General features: G+C 48.6%; 2 protein-coding genes across 2 annotated transcripts in view; both read right to left on the bottom strand.

The window, feature by feature from the left end:
- Positions 1-8,429: 8,429 nt before the first annotated feature.
- LOC125940697 (uncharacterized) lies at positions 8,430-17,263 on the bottom strand. The gene is made up of 3 exons (XM_049657138.1): positions 16,972-17,263; positions 9,359-9,684; positions 8,430-8,726 (listed from the first exon to the last, which is right to left on the bottom strand). The coding sequence occupies exons 1-3, from the start codon at positions 17,233-17,235 to the stop codon at positions 8,441-8,443; spliced, it is 876 nt and encodes a 291-aa protein (XP_049513095.1). The 5' UTR covers positions 17,236-17,263; the 3' UTR covers positions 8,430-8,440.
- A 139-nt stretch (positions 17,264-17,402) lies between these two features.
- Positions 17,403-19,505, bottom strand: part of LOC125941026 (endothelin-converting enzyme 2-like) — a 34,240-nt gene continuing 32,137 nt past the window's right edge. Inside the window, exon 6 of the mRNA XM_049657932.1 lies at positions 17,403-17,606. Coding sequence (XP_049513889.1) covers positions 17,403-17,606 — 204 coding nt within the window. The remainder of the gene's footprint in view (positions 17,607-19,505) is intronic.

Genomic DNA, 19,505 nt, shown 5'->3' with positions numbered 1-19,505 from the left:
AGCTCGAGTCACTTCTCTATAATGCGCTGGAATGGCGAAATTGCCACTTCCCCTGCTGATTCCAAGTGCCTACGACGATTTAAGAGCCGAATAAACGCAAATGTGAAAAATGGGTTTTGAGAAAAAAAGGTAAGCCTATAGCCCATAAGAATGTCGTCCATGTCAGCTCGAGTCACTTCTCTATAATGCGCTGGAATGGCGAAAATTGCCACTTCCCCTGCTGATTCCAAGTGCCTACGACGATTTAAGAGCCGAATAAACGCAAATGTGAAAAATGGGTTTTGAGAAAAAAAGGTAAGCCTATAGCCCATAGAATGTCGTCCATGTCAGCTCGAGTCACTTCTCTATAATGCGCTGGAATGGCGAAATGCCACTTCCCCTGCTGATTCCAAGTGCCTACGACGATTTAAGAGCCGAATAAACGCAAATGTGAAAAATGGGTTTTGAGAAAAAAAGGTAAGCCTATAGCCCATAGAATGTCGTCCATGTCAGCTCGAGTCACTTTTCTATAATGCGCTGGAACGGCGAAAATGCCACTTCGCCTGCTGATTCCAAGTGCCTACGACGATTTAAGAGCCGAATAAACGAAAATGTGAAAAATGGGTTTTGAGAAAAAAGGTAAGCCTATAGCCCATAAAAATGTCGTCCATGTCAGCTCGAGTCACTTCTCTATAATGCGCTGGAATGGCGAAATTGCCACTTCCCCTGCTGATTCCAAGTGCCTACGACGATTTAAGAGCCGAATAAACGCAAATGTGAAAAATGGGTTTTGAGAAAAAAAGGTAAGCCTATAGCCCATCAGAATGTCGTCCATGTCAGCTCGAGTCACTTCTCTATAATGCGCTGGAATGGCGAAATTGCCACTTCCCTGCTGATTCCAAGTGCCTACGACGATTTAAGAGCCGAATAAACGCAAATGTGAAAAATGGGTTTTGAGAAAAAAAGGTAAGCCTATAGCCCATCAGAATGTCGTCCATGTCAGCTCGAGTCACTTCTCTATAATGCGCTGGAATGGCGAAATTGCCACTTCCCTGCTGATTCCAAGTGCCTACGACGATTTAAGAGCCGAATAAACGCAAATGTGAAAAATGGGTTTTGAGAAAAAAAGGTAAGCCTATAGCCCATCAGAATGTCGTCCATGTCAGCTCGAGTCACTTCTCTATAATGCGCTGGAATGGCGAAATTGCCACTTCCCCTGCTGATTCCAAGTGCCTACGACGATTTAAGAGCCGAATAAACGCAAATGTGAAAAATGGGTTTTGAGAAAAAAAGGTAAGCCTATAGCCCATAGAATGTCGTCCATGTCAGCTCGAGTCACTTCTCTATAATGCGCTGGAATGGCGAAATTGCCACTTCCCCTGCTGATTCCAAGTGCCTACGACGATTTAAGAGCCGAATAAACGCAAATGTGAAAAATGGGTTTTGAGAAAAAAAGGTAAGCCTATAGCCCATAGAATGTCGTCCATGTCAGCTCGAGTCACTTCTCTATAATGCGCTGGAATGGCGAAAATGCCACTTCCCTGCTGATTCCAAGTGCCTACGACGATTTAAGAGCCGAATAAACGCAAATGTGAAAAATGGGTTTTGAGAAAAAAAGGTAAGCCTATAGCCCATAGAATGTCGTCCATGTCAGCTCGAGTCACTTCTCTATAATGCGCTGGAATGGCGAAATTGCCACTTCCCCTGCTGATTCCAAGTGCCTACGACGATTTAAGAGCCGAATAAACGCAAATGTGAAAAATGGGTTTTGAGAAAAAAAGGTAAGCCTATAGCCCATAGAATGTCGTCCATGTCAGCTCGAGTCACTTCTCTATAATGCGCTGGAATGGCGAAATTGCCACTTCCCCTGCTGATTCCAAGTGCCTACGACGATTTAAGAGCCGAATAAACGCAAATGTGAAAAATGGGTTTTGAGAAAAAAAAAGGTAAGCCTATAGCCCATTAGAACGTCGTCCATGTCAGCTCGAGTCACTTCTCTATAATGCACTGGAATGGCGAAATTGCCACTTCCCCTGCTGATTCCAAGTGCCTACGACGATTTAAGAGCCGAATAAACGCAAATGTGAAAAATGGGTTTTGAGAAAAAAAGGTAAGCCTATAGCCCATAAGAATGTCGTCCATGTCAGCTCGAGTCACTTCTCTATAATGCGCTGGAATGGCGAAATTGCCACTTCCCCTGCTGATTCCAAGTGCCTACGACGATTTAAGAGCCGAATAAACGCAAATGTGAAAAATGGGTTTTGAGAAAAAAAGGTAAGCCTATAGCCCATCAGAATGTCGTCCATGTCAGCTCGAGTCACTTCTCTATAATGCGCTGGAATGGCGAAATTGCCACTTCCCTGCTGATTCCAAGTGCCTACGACGATTTAAGAGCCGAATAAACCCAAATGTGAAAAATTGGTATTGAGAAAAAAAGGTAAGCCTATAGCCCATAGAATGTCGTCCATGTCAGCTCGAGTCACTTCTCTATAATGCACTGGAATGGCGAAAATGCCACTTCCCCTGCTGATTCCAAGTGCCTACGACGATTTAAGAGCCGAATAAACGCAAATGTGAAAAATGGGTTTTGAGAAAAAAAGGTAAGCCTATAGCCCATCAGAATGTCGTCCATGTCAGCTCGAGTCACTTCTCTATAATGCGCTGGAATGGCGAAATTGCCACTTCCCCTGCTGATTCCAAGTGCCTACGACGATTTAAGAGCCGAATAAACGCAAATGTGAAAAATGGGTTTTGAGAAAAAAAGGTAAGCCTATAGCCCATTAGAACGTCGTCCATGTCAGCTCGAGTCACTTCTCCATAATGCGCTGGAATGGCGAAATGCCACTTTCCCCTGCTGATTCCAAGTGCCTACGACGATTTAAGAGCCGAATAAAGCGCAAATGTGAAAAATGGGTTTTGAGAAAAAAAGGTAAGCCTATAGCCCATTAGAATGTCGTCCATGTCAGCTCGAGTCACTTCTCTATAATGCGCTGGAATGGCGAAATTGCCACTTCCCCTGCTGATTCCAAGTGCCTACGACGATTTAAGAGCCGAATAAACGCAAATGTGCAAAATGGGTTTTGAGAAAAAAAGGTAAGCCTATAGCCCATTAGAATGTCGTCCATGTCAGCTCGAGTCACTTCTCTATAATGCGCTGGAATGGCGAAATTGCCACTTCCCCTGCTGATTCCAAGTGCCTACGACGATTTAAGAGCCGAATAAAGGCAATGTGCAAAATGGGTTTTGAGAAAAAAAGGTAAGCCTATAGCCCATTAGAATGTCGTCCATGTCAGCTCGAGTCACTTCTCTATAATGCACTGGAATGGCGAAATTGCCACTTCCCCTGCTGATTCCAAGTGCCTACGACGATTTAAGAGCCGAATAAACGCAAATGTGAAAAATGGGTTTTGAGAAAAAAAGGTAAGCCTATAGCCCATAGAATGTCGTCCATGTCAGCTCGAGTCACTTCTCTATAATGCGCTGGAATGGCGAAATTGCCACTTCCCTGCTGATTCCAAGTGCCTACGACGATTTAAGAGCCGAATAAAGGCAAATGTGCAAAATGGGTTTTGAGAAAAAAAGGTAAGCCTATAGCCCATTAGAACGTCGTCCATGTCAGCTCGAGTCACTTCTCTATAATGCACTGGAATGGCGAAAACGCAACTTCCCCTGCTGATTCCAAGTGCCTACGACGATTTAAGAGCCGAATAAACGCAAATGTGAAAAATGGGTTTTGAGAAAAAAAGGTAAGCCTATAGCCCATTAGAACGTCGTCCATGTCAGCTCGAGTCACTTCTCTATAATGCACTGGAATGGCGAAAACGCAACTTTCCCTGCTGATTCAAAGTGCCTACGACGATTTAAGAGCCGAATAAACGGAAATGTGCAAAATGGGTTTTAAGAAAAAAAGGTAAGCCTATAGCCCATTAGAACGTCGTCCATGTCAGCTCGAGTCACTTCTCTATAATGCACTGGAATGGCGAAAACGCAACTTTCCCTGGTGATTCCAAGTGCCTACGACGATTTAAGAGCCGAATAAAGGCAAATGTGCAAAATGGGTTTTAAGAAAAAAAGGTAAGCCTATAGCCCATTAGAACGTCGTCCATGTCAGCTCGAGTCACTTCTCTATAATGCACTGGAATGGCGAAAACGCAACTTCCCTGCTGATTCCAAGTGCCTACGACGATTTAAGAGCCGAATAAAGGCAAATGTGCAAAATGGGTTTTGAGAAAAAAGGTAAGCCTATAGCCCATTAGAATGTCGTCCATGTCAGCTCGAGTCACTTCTCTATAATGCACTGGAATGGCGAAATTGCCACTTCCCCTGCTGATTCCAAGTGCCTACGACGATTTAAGAGCCGAATAAACGCAAATGTGAAAAATGGGTTTTAAGAAAAAAAGGTAAGCCTATAGCCCATTAGAACGTCGTCCATGTCAGCTCGAGTCACTTCTCTATAATGCACTGGAATGGCGAAAACGCAACTTTCCCTGGTGATTCCAAGTGCCTACGACGATTTAAGAGCCGAATAAACGCAAATGTGAAAAATGGGTTTTAAGAAAAAAAGGTAAGCCTATAGCCCATTAGAATGTCGTCCATGTCAGCTCGAGTCACTTCTCTATAATGCACTGGAATGGCGAAAACGCAACTTTCCCTGGTGATTCCAAGTGCCTACGACGATTTAAGAGCCGAATAAACGCAAATGTGAAAAATGGGTTTTGAGAAAATAAAGTAAGCCTAAAGTCCATTAGAATGCCGTCCATGTCAGCTCGAGTCACTTCTCTATGATGCGCTGGATGGCGAAATTGCCACTTCCCCTGCTGATTCCAAGTGCCTACGACGATTTAAGAGCCGAAATAAACGCAAATGTGCAAAATGGGTTTTGAGAAAAAAAGGTAAGCCTGTAGCCCATTAGAATGTTGTCCATGTCAGGTCGACTATAGGTTAAAAAGGTTAAAGGTTGATGGTCGAAGTCATAGTCATGAGCATGGCTGAGGAAAAATCATGTCACAGTCCCCGTGAACAAGGCGCAGACCCTGGACCAAATTTCAAAGCCGACTTATCAGCTTCCGAAAATAATCCCACGAAAGCAAGGGCAATTAAGTGTGGGCCCTCTGGTGCGCCAGCGAACGCCGGTTGCTTTGTAAAGACCGAGTCGGAGCCCAGAGTAGTCAAAACACAAGAAAATATATTCTTCACACAAGGCAGTTACACACACACTTGCACATTTAGGCTAGGCAACACAATATACACAAATCAGATGGGTATTAACAAACACAAGAAAATAATTAACGACAAGTACTAAGAGTCCAACACGTAAAGTACAAAATAAAAAGGAACACTAAGTGTCCAATCGTATTCACCAGTGTTGGTCTAGAAGTCAGACGATCTCGGCGTAACTCAGGGCAAATCTCGAAGAAAGAACTTCTTCCGGAAATGCAGACGCTCGATGAACTCGTCGACTAGCTTGCCGGGGAATCCCCTTCTTCCGCAGATACTCGGTCTTCACGTTACATTACTTCACCGGTGCGGACTTAACTCTCGAAGTCCGAATTCTTGAATTCCCCTAAACTATTCTCGCACGGCGGTTATATAGCTTCCGCAGGCGTTCTCGAACATTCTTATCGGAGTCGTGATCTCGTAGCATGGCCAAAGCCTGGGGACGCTTCTCGTGTTTTCTGGTACCTTCGACCGCCGCTGTCAGAACATTCTCGAGGGGGGGGGGGGTGACGACTCATCCTGTTGGTGTATGCTCACGCGGTAGTAATGTCTGTCGACTCGCCGGGTGAGAACGTGTCTCGGCGCGCGCGTGTGCTCTCTCTCTCTCCGGTTAACGTCGCTCCGTCGAGTCTCTTCCAGACGTTTCGGCGCCGTTGTTAGCGTTGTTGCTTGAGGCGTATGCGCTTTTCCCCTCTGTTGAAGTTGCCGCGGGGCCGGCGTGTTCTTTCGCAGTCTTGTGCGACACTCGGCGCGCGCTTGGATTACGCGCTCTTTTGTGACAAATCACAATGACTCAGCGCAAACAGATTAACACTCAAAAACCGCTCAAATGGTTTCGTACGCGGGTACTAAGTGTAGGAAACACTAAATAATGGTGCTAGAAGTCATAGTCATGACCACGACTGAAGAAATATGACAATGACTCAGCGAAAAAAGATTAACACACAAAAACCAATGAAATATAGGTTCGGATGTGGACCTCAGTGAAGGAAAAGGCTAAAGGTAGATGATCGAAGTCATATTAATGAGCATGACTAAGGCTTTCGCCTTAAGCTCCCTAGGCCTAGCTAAAGAGACTCCTGAGAACTCATGACATGAATGCCATGACATGCGTGTCATGTAGGTCATGAAACTGCCGCCTTCGTCTTGGTGCTCTCATGGTCGTTTCGTTAACTTGGCAGGCTCCCCACACACTGCTTCACATAACATCGGTTCCCACAAGGCGTGGGATCTGGCGGTTTTTTTGTGTAAATCTTTTTTTCGCTCGGTCGTTGTCATTTTAGGCAGCTGTTTCATGACCTACATGACACGCATGCCATGACATTCATGCCATGACCTATCATTTATGTTCGTCATACACTCTTGTCATACTATGCCAATTTCGGTACCTACCAAGTTAACCAAATGACCATCAGAGCACCAAGACGTCGGTGGCTGTTTCATGACCTACATGACACGCATGTCATGGCATTCATGTCATGAGTTCTCAGGAGTCTCTTTAGCTAGGCCTAGGGAGCTTAAGGCGAAAGCCTTAGTCATGCTCATTAATATGACTTCGATCATCTACCTTTAGCCTTTTCCTTCACTGAGGTCCATATCATGGCATGCATGTCATGATATTTATGTTATCACCTATAGTACATGTTTGTCATACACTCTTGTCATACTGTCTCAATTTGGTACATACCAGTTTAACGAAACGACCTTCAAGCACCAATACGTAGGAGGCTAGATAGATAGATAGATAGATAGATAGATAGATAGATAGATACACTTTCAAAGATACTGTCTGTTCGCCAAGAAATGCTTCGCATTTAATATTAGGAGAATGCGAGGCTCTTGTTGCTTACGGCGACGCAGCTTCTGTGTTCGCTACTCGCGGATTGCGAATGACGGCGCCAGTGGCTGCATTTGAGAGATGCTTGCCGAGTCGCACGCTGACTCACCTTAGTCTCGTTCTTGGCGGCGGGTGCGCCGAGAACGGCTGAGGAAGCAGCGTACGTCGCGTATGCCACCTGCAGTCCGGCAACGTCGGCCAGGTTCTCAGACGCCGCACTGGCGATCCGTGAAGCGACGGCGCGCGTTTCGGGCCCAGTGCCGCCGACGCCCGCGGCCCCTTTGTAGACTTCGGTGAGACAGGCATGCCTGCGCGTACGAGATCAATGCATCGTCACACTTTGGCCACCCTGCTTTTCGGTGTCGTAGCCCTTCGGGTCCCCCTAATTTCGACTGATTTTGAACGCTAGCCTTGAACCGCGGGAAACTTAAGGTCAGACCACACGCACGCTCTCCAGCGCGTGCTCACTACTGGTTGCTCCTGGTTGGACGCCTTGGCAGACTTCGCTTCGTATTGAGCAATTGACAGCACTTCAAAATGCCCAAATTGGATGTGGCTACTATCCGTCGGTCAAGCTAGTGCAGGAAAAAGCCGGTGCAAACAACTCTGTAAGATTACATAGAATTTATTTTACACGACACAGCACTCAAACTACACCTGCTACGAGAGAAGCCACATCTGAAAACTCTAATAATTTTGACCATCTGCTGCGGACCGAAATATATGACACGAGAGCTTGCCAGCGACAGCTGTTGAAGTTTACTTCATGGAGTATTTGTTTCCTTCGTCTGTCTGCCGCAGCTATCTGCGCACTGACCCCCCCCCCCCCCCCAAATCGCAAAAAATTAATTTTTTACCATGAATGATTCGATCTCACCCATCAAAGGTGAAGTTGTTAGCCACCGGACCAACCTAGCATCCTTAATACATCGATGATGACGTTAAAATGCTTGGTGTGTAAGATTAGGGAGAGGCCTAAATGTATGGTATGATGGTCGTTGAAGCGTTATTAGCACTCCCGAAGGTTGGACTTCGCTCTTACTGCGTTGTTTTACCACCAGCACACCACGCTGTGGTCACACATTTGGGGTTCGGAAAAGTCAAGGCTCCCTAAAAAGCTGGACAATAAAAATGTCTTTCCTCCTCCTCGAGAAGTCACGGCACGCTCATTACACTGACAGAAGCCGCGTTTGTGCGCGTGGGTATTAAACATTACTGCTTCTTTGAATAGCTCGGCGAGAGACTACATTGGAAGTCAGAGAAGTGACAGAAAAGCGGCGGGCTAGCCGTGAAGTGATCCAGCACTATTTCCTGTCACTTCTCTTACTTCCCATGTAGATCCATCGCACTGATAACCAAAGATACAACATTACCAACATGCCCATTCAGCCAGCCCCTTGCGAATAATTATTGCCTGCGGACACGAGCTCCGGTCAGCGTGATGTCCGGTTCTGGCGAGATGCCCACTGTGCGCTCGCCTAGGGCGGCGTGCCACAGTTCATGCGCCACGAGGTGTCCGAGTCCAGCCAGGGCCAGAGCCATCACCACGCTTGACGCGGACGCCGTGGCGTTGTCTCCACCGTCGCCGCTCACCGACTGGTTGTCATTGTCGGCGGCGAAGAGGACCGGTTCGAACAGCGTCCCGGGCGAGATGAACAGGCTGTCCAGCCAGGCGCTGTACCGCACCGACGGCCTGCGCAACGGGATTCGTTCAAGGCTTCTTTAACCACCGGCTGAACTCTCGCCAGTAGGGTTTCCCTAATTGTGTTTAAGGACAAGACGCTACCAATAACTTAGGGTCCATTGCACGTGACCAAAACACAAATACCATCGTACAACAGAAAGGAAAAAAAACGTCTACGGTCAGTGTGTGCGGTTATTATAGCCCATCAATCTGTCCTCTTTGGTTAGTTATGCCTGCAAACTTCATTAGTGTCCCTCAAGCTTTACCAATTGTCAGTGTGCATCACCAAATGAGAGCGCTTCCCTTCTTTCGCTAGTTTAGTCGCTTTATTCTCTTCCACAGCACACGCTGTAAAATAATTAACACCCTTAAATGCATAAGGATGGGGGGCAGTCTATAATTCACACCCTTACGCGTATTTTGGGTGGAGGGGTGTTGGTTGTCAAAATAGCGCTCGCAAAGTGGGAGGCAGAGACAATTAAAGCTTCACTTTAAATAGCAACTTTTCCGGCGCCTGTTTTGGGTCCACCCTCTTTGTGTTTACACACTGATTGCTTATCGCACTTATTGAACAAAATGAAACATTGAATGGGCATCACACATTCATGGATAGAATTGTTTCAATAGGAGTTGCAATGCACCTGAGTCCTTGAATGGTCGCGCCTTCTTCGGGGCCACCGGCGAGAAGTCCCGTGGCATTATCCCCTCTGGCACCGGCCGCTCGCGGAAGTAGCAGTCGCGCCTTTTGCCGCCTCCTGAGGGCCTTGACGGAGTCCAGGTAGACTTCGACGTAGTAGCCGCGGAAGTCCGGCATGCCCGCGAAGTACGCGTCCAGGGCGTCACTCGAGTTGAGCCGCTCGGGCCAGGCGACCAGCGAGCGCAGGGAGGTCAACCGCTTGCGAGCCGCCTCTTGCTCGTCTTCGAGCCACGACAGGGACGCCATCGTCTCGTTGCGCAGTGCGTCCACCTGCGGATCAGGTAACCCGCGGAGATGTCCGCGCGGTTGAGGCAAACGCAAGGAACAGAACATTTAATTAAATTACGAAGTTTAAGAAGAAGCAGTACCCCGTCGCCAGCTCCAATTTCCCCCTTCAAAGGGAAGTGTTTTTTTGCACATGTACAAATGCTATATATATATATATATATATATATATATATATATATATATATATCTTGTGACGTCACAGTAAGGGCGGACCTCCCGAGAGACGACACGGCGAAGTAGGGCGGCGTCCACAACCGGCATGAACAGCCTTCGGCATAGTCCACGCTGATGATGCGCCCGCATGCGCGATGAAGAAGAGGGGCACACGCATGATGGTGATAATCTACAGATGATTAAGAAGTGCACAATGAATGCCCACATGTATATATTGTTACGCGCAAAGGGGACCGTTTGTAAACCTTACAGATCAAGGGGACCGTTTATTTTAGGTCGCGAAGGTGAGCGCAAGAGCGTCTGGCTGGTTGATGCACTCAGCGTCGTCCTCTTCCTCTTTTCCAACCCGGGACCGCAAGCACGTTCACCGGTCTTCGTTTTCCTCACGCGTAACATTCCTCTTGTCGCAGACGAAGCCCGCCGGGCGAGTCAATCCATTTGTCTTGAAGTGAAGAGTTTCAAGCGGGCAACATGGACCACTTGGGTCTTCGCAGCTCTTCTACCACTCGCCATGAGGCGAGCTATGTTGTAGGTGACTTCTGGGCGTCTGTTAATAATCACAAACGGGCCATCGTAGGTGGCCAAAAACTTTTGGCATAACCCGCGTTTCCGTACTGGAGTCCACAGCCAGACTAAATCACCAGGGCCATAGATTACCGGACGGTGGCGAATGTCGTAGCGTGCTTTTGATCTGTCCGGCGATGCGAAAGTGCGCAGATGAGAACTACGACGACCTTCTTCGGCAAGACAAATGGATTGACTCGCCCGGCGGGCTTCGTCTGCGACAAGAGGAATGTTACGCGTGAGGAAAACGAAGACCGGTGAACGTGCTTGCGGTCCCGGGTTGGAAAAAAGGAAGAGGACGACGCTGAGTGCATCAACCAGCCAGCCGCTCTTGCGCTCACCTTCCGGCGACAGTGTGATTTTCGTGACTGCAGAAAGGGAAAACAGTGTCGATTGTGTACCGGGGTGGCCGTGCGTACAGCAGGAAGAAAGGGCTATACCCGGTAGTCTCATGCTTGGCAGTGTTGAACGCGTACGTGATAAAAGGCAGTACGTCAGCCCAGTTCTTCTGGTCGGATGAAACATACATAGATAGCATGTTTACAATTGTTCTGTTGGTGCCCTCCGTAAGCCCATTCGTTTGTGGATGGTATGGTGTCGAGTGACGCAAGTGGGATTCACACAAACGAAGCAGCTCCTCCACGACATCCGCTGTGAATTGTCGTCCATGGTCGCTGATGATCACGCGAGGTGGACCATGTCGCAGGACTGACAGATTTCAGCAGCAATGTTGAAACGTCATTGGCAGTTGCGGAGGGCACGTCCGCCGTCTCGCAGTAGCGTGTGAGGTAGTCGACGCAAACAACTATCCAACGATTTCCCTTGGCTGATTTTGGAAAAGGGCCCACGAAGTCAATGCCCACTTGTTGAAAAGGCGTGCTTGGAGGCGGGATCGGTTGCAGTAGACCGGCTGGACCAGTAGATGGACGTTTGTGGCGCTGACACTGCATGCAGCTGGCCACATACGTCTCAACAGACTATCGCATTCCAGGCCAATAAAAACGTTCCTGAATCTGGTAGAGCGTCCTCGCCGAACCTAAATGGCCAGAAGTAGGGTCGTCATGCATAGCACTCAGAATCGCTATGCGAAGGTTCTCCGGCACAACTAGCAGAAAACGTGCGCCAGTGCTGGAAAAGTTCTTGTACAGGAGTCCATCACGTACGCAGAAATGGTTTGGTGTCGTCGAGGTGGTCGTAGCGGTGAAGAGCGGTGTTAATTTAGCGTCTTTTCGCTGTTCGGCTTTGAAACAGTTGAAGTCTGGAAAACTCGGTGAAACAGAAGCCACAAGGTGATCGAAGTCGTCGGCGTTACAGTCCGTAGCGCTAAGTGGCATACGGGAGAGGCAGTCCGCATCAGCGTGTCGTCGACCGCTCTTATAAGAAACGGTGAAGCTGTATTCTTGCAGTAGGAGTGCCAAGAGCGCAAGGCGGCCACAAGGGTCACGAAAATTTACAAGCCAACACAATGAGTGGTGGTCGGTGACAACTGTAAAGGGGCACCCATACAGGTAGGAACGACCGTTGAACTGCAAATATTACCGTGAGGCATTCCTGTTCCGTGACAGTGTAATTCTGCTCGGGCCTACTTAATGAGCGACTTGCATATGCGATCACGTGTTCGCGGTCACCGTAGCGTTGAACTAGGACGGCGCCAATACCAGTGCCACTGGCATCCCTATGGAGTTCCGTCGGAGCTGAAGGACTGAAGTGTTGAAGAACAGGTCGCAACGTCAGCAGAAAAAGAAGAGTTGCACTCCGGAGTCCACTCAAAAGGGATATCCTTTCGTAGCAGGCATGTCAGCGGATACGCGACGTCGGCGAATTTAGGAATATAGGAACAAAGCCCCAGAAAAATACGGAGCTCCTTGACAGAGTGCGGTGCACTGAACGCTTCAACGGCTGCTGTATTCTGGGGATCAGGGCGGACACCATCCTTATCGACGAGATGTCCAAGCACAAGGGTTTGGCGGTCTCCGGAGTGTTGCATTTCTTGGAGTTTAAAACTAGACCAGCGTTCCCGATGCAGTTCAGGACAATATCCAGACGCGAGTTGTGTTCGCTGAAGGTGCGGCCAAAGATGATGACATCGTCGAGGTAACACATGCAGATGTTCCACTTTAACCCGCGCAGAATAGTGTCCATAAATCTCTCGAATGTTGCCGGAGCGTTGCACAGTCCGAATGGCATCACATTAAATTCGAAGAGCCCGTCAGAAGTTACGAAAGCAGTATTTTCCTTGTCCTCAGGATGCATCGGAATCTGCCAGTAGCCGGATCGTAAGTCTACTGAGGAAAAGTAAGAGGCGGAATGAAGGCAGTCTATTGCGTCATCAATACGTGAAAGTGGGTACACGTCCTTTTTCGTTACAGCATTCCGCCGGCGATAGTCGACGCAAAATCTCCAAGATCCATTTGTCTTTTTAACAAGAATCAATGGAGCTACCCACGGACTCGCTGACTCTTGTATGTCGCCCTTTTGATCACTTCGTGCACTTGTTCGTTGATAATCTGGCGCTCTGATGGTGAAACACGATATGGCTTTTGTCTAATCGGATTTGCCGAACCCGTGTTGATGGTATGGCGTGTTCGAGACGCGGGGATTGCAGGCATTTTGTCCTTATGCGCAAACTCGAATACCGAAACGTGTTTCGAAAGCACGCCCACTAACGTTCGGCGTTCACTTGTGCTGAGCGATTTATTTACCATCGACAAAAGGGCTGTTTCCAAGCGGTGGCCATCAGGTTCTTCCGGCACATGTGTAAGTTCAGCCACTGATAAGGACGCTTGTTCCCTGACGAAGGCTAATTTCAAGCCGTTTGGTAGTATAACGGGCTCCTGAGAATAGTTTACGGTCCATAAGCCAGCGCGTCCGCCTTTGATCGACACCACACAATGTGGCACCAACACATTCTTCTTCACAGAGTTATTGTGCATCGGTTATGCGGTAGCATCGAAGCTGTCGGAATTGGCGCCGCAACAGACAACGGGAACACAAACGGTAGATGATACAGGTACGACCGTATCACCACAAACACACAGTGTAGTTTCGCGATCTACAGGGTTCTCAAGGAGTCCTGACGGAATGTTACCACTTACGAACACCTTCCCTGTGCGGCAGTCGACAGTGGCACCACAGAACAACATCATGGGTCGACCGAGGAATAGTTACAAACACCCCTTTGCGCGTACCAATATATATATACTACAACTAGTTACGCCATTAAAACGGCAGCTGCCCAATTTGTTGAATGATGAGCATGATTTATTTGGTGTCATAGAAGATTGTACATTTCATTTCCATTTTCAGAAAAATGTCGCAGTTTCGCCCGAAAGGCGAAGCATCAATTGCGAGAGCAATTTAGTATAGAGCTATACGAAGTTTATCGGCGGCGTAAACTTGAACACCTTCGCCTACTAATAGAATCAACAAGCATGGTGTCAGCGCGCACAAGCAAACATGGATAGATCACACCCGATGACCGCAGACAACCACTGTCGAAACGCTGGCGTGAGCAAGCGTTGGTAAGCAGCAGGCTAAGGGTCATGTGGTCTATCGCTTCAACGGAAGCTGATCGGCAAAAGCACAGCGCATACAAAGGTAGGAGCCGTGTGCAGATCACTTTCAAGATACGGTTCGGCCGACCACCCGCCGCCGCGCAAATTACAAGTACGCAGTTGCTGGCAGAGTAGAAGCTGCACCCCCTCCCTCCCGCGCTGCCTTACCGCTTTCCTCCTTTCGCGTGGGAGATTGAGTTGCCAGTTCCCCTTGCATCCGGTGGCAAGATACGTAGTTGGTGCCGCAGCTAAATGTCGCCTCCCTTCCCTCCCTCCCATCCCACCACGGCCTTTCGCACGACGGAATACGTCGCGTTTGCTCTCCGCCGTGCGCTCGCTCTCCATGAAAGCGCACGTACCTCGCGCGCTTTCACACGCACGTAGAGCATACGGCGCGCGGCAACGATTTTATCGCCCTTAGACTTTATACGGAACCTCACGGCGACGGCGATGGTGACGGCGACGGTAGAAATGCGCTTGGAGTGTCCATAAAATTGCTATTTCAGTAAAATGATTGCAGCTGTACTTTTTAGGTAGTATGGCTACTTTTAGTTGCTTCTTTTGATGCATTGGTGAAGTTTACAATTCAATGTACTATACATAATGTTTGTTTTTCCTATTATTTCCTTTGTGTGCATTTTTTTCATTTCTATCGCCCAACATTCTCTGGTTGAAATTCCTCGTGCATGGAACTCTATATCTCATAATTTTCGTGCGAATGTTCTTCACATTTGCTCGCTGTTCACGTGCTGGTACGTAGAAACCAAGTAAGGCGTATAATTGGTCTTTTCGATTTGGCTGCACTGTCTGCACAATCGTGCACCAATTTTCTCCTCGATTTTACCCTGCAGCGAGCGCCATCTGCACCACGCTCTTTCGTATTCCGTGGTTGTTTTGTTTGTGCTAGGAATCATTGCCAACTGTCATCATCAGCCTATATTTATGCCCACTGCAGGACGAAGGCGATCTCCAATTACCCAATTACGAAGGCAGGACGAAGGCGAATTGCGATCTCCAATTACCCCTGTCTTGTGCTAGCTGATTCCAACTTTAGCCTGCAAATTTCCTGACTTCATCACCCCACCTAGTTTTTTGCCATTCTCGACTGCGTTTCCTTTTCTTGGTATCAATTCTGTAACTCTAATGGTCGACCGCTTATCTATCCTACGTATTATTACATGGCCCGCCCAGCTCCATCTTTTTTTCTCTTAATGTCAATTAAAATATCGGCTATCCCCGCACTGTGACCCACACTACTCTCTTCCTGTCTCTTAACGTTAGGCCTAACATTTTTCGTTCCATCGCTCTTTCTGCGGTCCTTAACTTGTTTTCGATCTTCTTTGTTAAACTCCAAGTTTCTGCCCCATATGTGAGCACCGGTAGAATGCAATGATTCTCCACTTTTCTTTTCAACGACAGTGGTAAGCTCCCAGTCAGGATTTGGCAATGCCTGCCGTACGCACTCCAACCCAATTTTATTCTTCTGTAAATTTCCTTCTCATGATCAGGGTCTCCTGTGAGTAATTGACCTAGATAAACGTACTCCTTTACAGACTTTAGAGGCTGGCTGGTGATCCTTAATTCTCGTTCCATTACCAGGCTATTGAAGATTATCTTTGTCCTGTGTATATTAATCTTAAACCTCACTCTTACACTTTCTCGGTTAAGGTATTCAATCATTCGTTGTAATTCGTGCCCATTGTTGTTGAATAGGAGAATGTCATCTGCAAACCGAAGGTTGCCGATATGTTCGCCGTTGATCCTCACTCCTAGGCCTTCACAATCTGAGAGTTTGAATACTTAGACTGAGAAGGGTTAGAAGTGAGGATGAGTAAAGCCATGTGACTTATTAAATTGCTTTCGATCGCATGTGTTTTTCTTGGAACGCGTTTCATGACGAAAACAACAGCATCCACGCCCCCCATTCTGTCCTCACGACATATATTACTACCACGACAAGGAAAGGCGAAGCATCGATTGCGATAGCAAATTAATAGACAGCTATACCAAGTAAGGATAGTAGTTACATTGGCCATATAAAGTTGTAAATATTCGCTCACTAGCTACATAAACAAGCACGGCGTCACGCGCACACAGGTAAACATGAGCAAATCTCGCTCGATGACCGCGGAAGCTCGCCAAAATGCTGGAGTGAGAAAGCGCGCCAGCGGCAGCGAGCAAATTGACCTTCGGGCTGGCTCGCGCTTGCAACGCGAAGTAAACATCGAAAGCACAGCGCATACTGTGCTACCGGCACTCGGCGCATGCACTCTGTCCCCATTGCACATCGCTTTGTAGGTGAGGCCACCGCGCGCGCACACTTCGGCCACATCGCAGATCGCTTTCAAGATACTGCGCGTGCGCGGCAGCTACGTGAGCAGCAGCTGCGGGAGCAGAACGCACCCCTCCCCCCATCCCCCGTTTCCGTCGCCTCCTCCTCGTTCCTCGCGCGCGAATGAAGACCGCGCGCTTCCGACCACCTTCCTCTCTCGCGTGCGCGAGATTAATTTAGGCTGCGGTTGCCGGCTCACCCGCACACACTTTCACTCGCAGACGTAGCGTACGGCGCGCGGCAACGATTTTATCTCCATTGGACTTTACACGGAACCTCACGGTGACGACGACGGCAACGGCAAAAATGCGCTTGGAGTGTCCATATAATTGCTATCGCAATGAAAAAAGAAACCAGAATTTCCCACAGTTCTGCGGAGTGGCTCAGCGCGAGCAACGTGAGTGGAGTGAATCGCCAGCACCGCTCAGCTAATGCTCTCTTTTAAATTCGCCTCCATCGTGACGTCACAGAAACAAGCGATCGTAATCGGCTGGCTCGTCTCTATACAGATTCTCTTTGAATTGTACAACACTGTATTTTACACACTGCATTCTTAGGTTGTCACTGATCACATGAAGGTGAATTTACCGCCCTTCCGATTCTAAAATTACCGAAGTGACGGTGAGTCCCCTGATCGGCACCGACCTGTTCGTAAGCGAGTTCCAGTCGGCGCGCCGACAGCACGTCCTGGAACACGACGGTGGCCAGGGCGAACGAAGTCAGCTTGCTGGCGGCTGCCGTGCAAGCGTCCCCGACGTACAGGTACACGGCCGTCGCGTTGTCGTCGCTGAACAGGGACTGCGTGAGGCGGTACGACGCGAATGGTGCCAGAGCGCGCACAACCTGGAAGATCGAACGGAACGCGTAGTCAGCTAACTGACAGTTAACGCTTCTTAAATGCGAGAGCATTTATTTGTGTACCTCTTATCAACCTCCTGAATCTCGTTATCGCGCTTCGAAGCTCTGCGAACGTAACCTATATACGCAGTAGGCCTACACAGGTGCATAATTAATGCGTTAGATTAAGTATGATTAAGAGGCAAAAGAGTAATGCCTTTCTTGCTCTCATCCTTTCTTCAATATGTGGTGGCAAATAGGAAGTTTTCGTTGACCTGGAAGGCGACGTAAAAGCGCACATGTGACTCCGGGTGCAGGGTGAGCGTCTCGTCTACCAGGCCGAACAGCCTCGGGTCGGTCGCGTACAACATGCTGTCGCCGGTCAGGTTCCAGGGTTGGCGGCCGCCGAGTCGTTCGGTGCCCGAAGGCTTTGGGGTGGGCTCCTTTGGGTACATGCAGCGTTTAAAAATACAGGCAACATAATATTTGTTATTTACTTGTTTGTTGATACTTCCAATCAAAACGTGGATGATACGACGGAAGCGTTAGGAAAGGCGAACGCATTTCTCTAATCTTCGAGAAGGAGAAGCAGGAGGACCAGGATGATGGGGAGCAACAGCAGCAGCCGCAAGCAAGCAACCGCAGGAGCACGTATTAAAAACAAAGAAAGAGTTGAAACAGGAATTAGCACAATATCCACGATTATAGGCAGCAAAGATACGAGTCAGCGCAGAATTCACAAAAGTGCCGAAGAGAAACACAAATTCAGCACTGGAGAACTCACCCTTCGGATAAAGAGAAAGGTCAACCGATTTTATCGATTCCACCTGGTCTACTCTTTACGTACCGCGACTGCAGTTGTACCATTAGACTTCCGCCGACGCCGCCAGCCTGGCGCATAACTCCAGCAGTCCACTGCAAGTAAGCCCAGCTGCCCAAAATTATGAAACCACATCGACAACGACGGCGGAGGCCGTTGCGACGACGCGTTCAGAAAAGCTCCGCCCTAAAGACGGATCGTCAGTAGCGACAGCTAATTATTACACGAAGGAAGGTTCATAGTTTTATAGGCTGCATCAATTGCATTAACCATTCGCTTACTAACTAAACAAGTATGCTGTCGCGCGCGCACTGATAACATAAACATATCTCCCTCGATGACCTTGAGCACTTCCTGTCACAACGCTGGCGTGATAAGAAGCGCCGGCAGCGCGGAGCGAACGTCTCATGCCACCGCTCGCTTTAGCATTTCAATGGTGTCGCGTTTTCGAAGCTCAGATTACGCGACCTCCAACACTAGGTGCGCGGGAAGACAGCGCGCATGAAGCCACCAACCATCTCGGATCGCCCTTATCCGTGACATCCGCCACAGATTACCTTCAACATACGGCGCGCGAAACGCGCATTCGCCAGAAAGTTTAAAAAAAAATAACCTCCTTGGTATGCGTCCGTCATGCATGCGCAGCCATTGCAGGGCTAGAAGTAGAGACACGCGTTTCACCTTTGCCAGCGCGCGCTCTATCACGTGGCCACCAAAATTAGCCGAATGGGAAGTTGGCGTGGATCAAGCCACTTCACTTCTCGGGTCACCCTCGCACACTTTCCTTCGCAGTTGCAGCATACGGCGCGCGGGCCGCTCATTCTTATCGCACTTGGTATGTCACATCACGGCGACGGCAACGGCGAAAACTGGCCTGAAATATAATAGTATAATTGCGATCGTAATAAAACGACGATGACGCCGACGATAAAGCTTGATGATGGCGACGAAAACACGACGTTATTGTCATGATGAAAATGACGCTGCTGTCATCACACACACGTACGCTCGCGACCCACACACAGAACCACTGAAAGACTTACAGATTGACTCCAACCAAATAAGGAAATTTACTAGCCCGACGTCTCGGAACCAATTCGGCTCCTTCTTCAGGGGGTATTCTTCGGAGGTGGCGGTGTGCCGCTTTTAAAAGGTACGTCGTAACAAAGGAGAGGAAGGGGGAGAGAGCGTAAGGTGCGGAGACACTTGGCAGGGCACCTGTTCTAGACAGACAAAAGAGGTCGCGAGTGGGGGGCTTCGGCGTCTCTGGTCGGCTGGGTTGACCGGTGCTGGGCGCCCTTTAGTTGCGGGGATACCCCCCCCCCACCCCACCCCACCCCACCCCACCACCTATTTTGTCTGTCTAGAACAGGTGCCCGGCCAAGTGTCTCCGCGCTCTCTCCCCCTTCCTCTCCTTTGTTACGAAGGACCTTTTAAACGCGGCACACCGCCACCTCCGAAGAATACCCCCTGAAGAAGGAGCCGAATTGGTTCCGAAACGTCGGGCTAGTAAATTTCCTTA

The sequence above is a fragment of the Dermacentor silvarum genome, chromosome 10 (genome assembly GCF_013339745.2).
Source record: "Dermacentor silvarum isolate Dsil-2018 chromosome 10, BIME_Dsil_1.4, whole genome shotgun sequence".
Classification (NCBI taxonomy): Eukaryota; Metazoa; Arthropoda; class Arachnida; order Ixodida; family Ixodidae; genus Dermacentor; species Dermacentor silvarum.
This window is presented reverse-complemented; position numbering and strand designations above follow the sequence as displayed.

Coding starts and splice junctions, on each gene's coding strand:
- LOC125940697 (XM_049657138.1), bottom strand. CDS start 17,235: ATGCTCTCGCATTTAAGAAGCGTTAACTGTCAGTTAGCTGACTACGCG. Junction 9,685..16,971: donor TGGAACTCGCTTACGAACAG/GTCGGTGCCGAT, acceptor CCTGATCCGCAG/GTGGACGCACTGCGCAACGA. Junction 8,727..9,358: donor GCGACCATTCAAGGACTCAG/GTGCATTGCAAC, acceptor CCCGTTGCGCAG/GCCGTCGGTGCGGTACAGCG.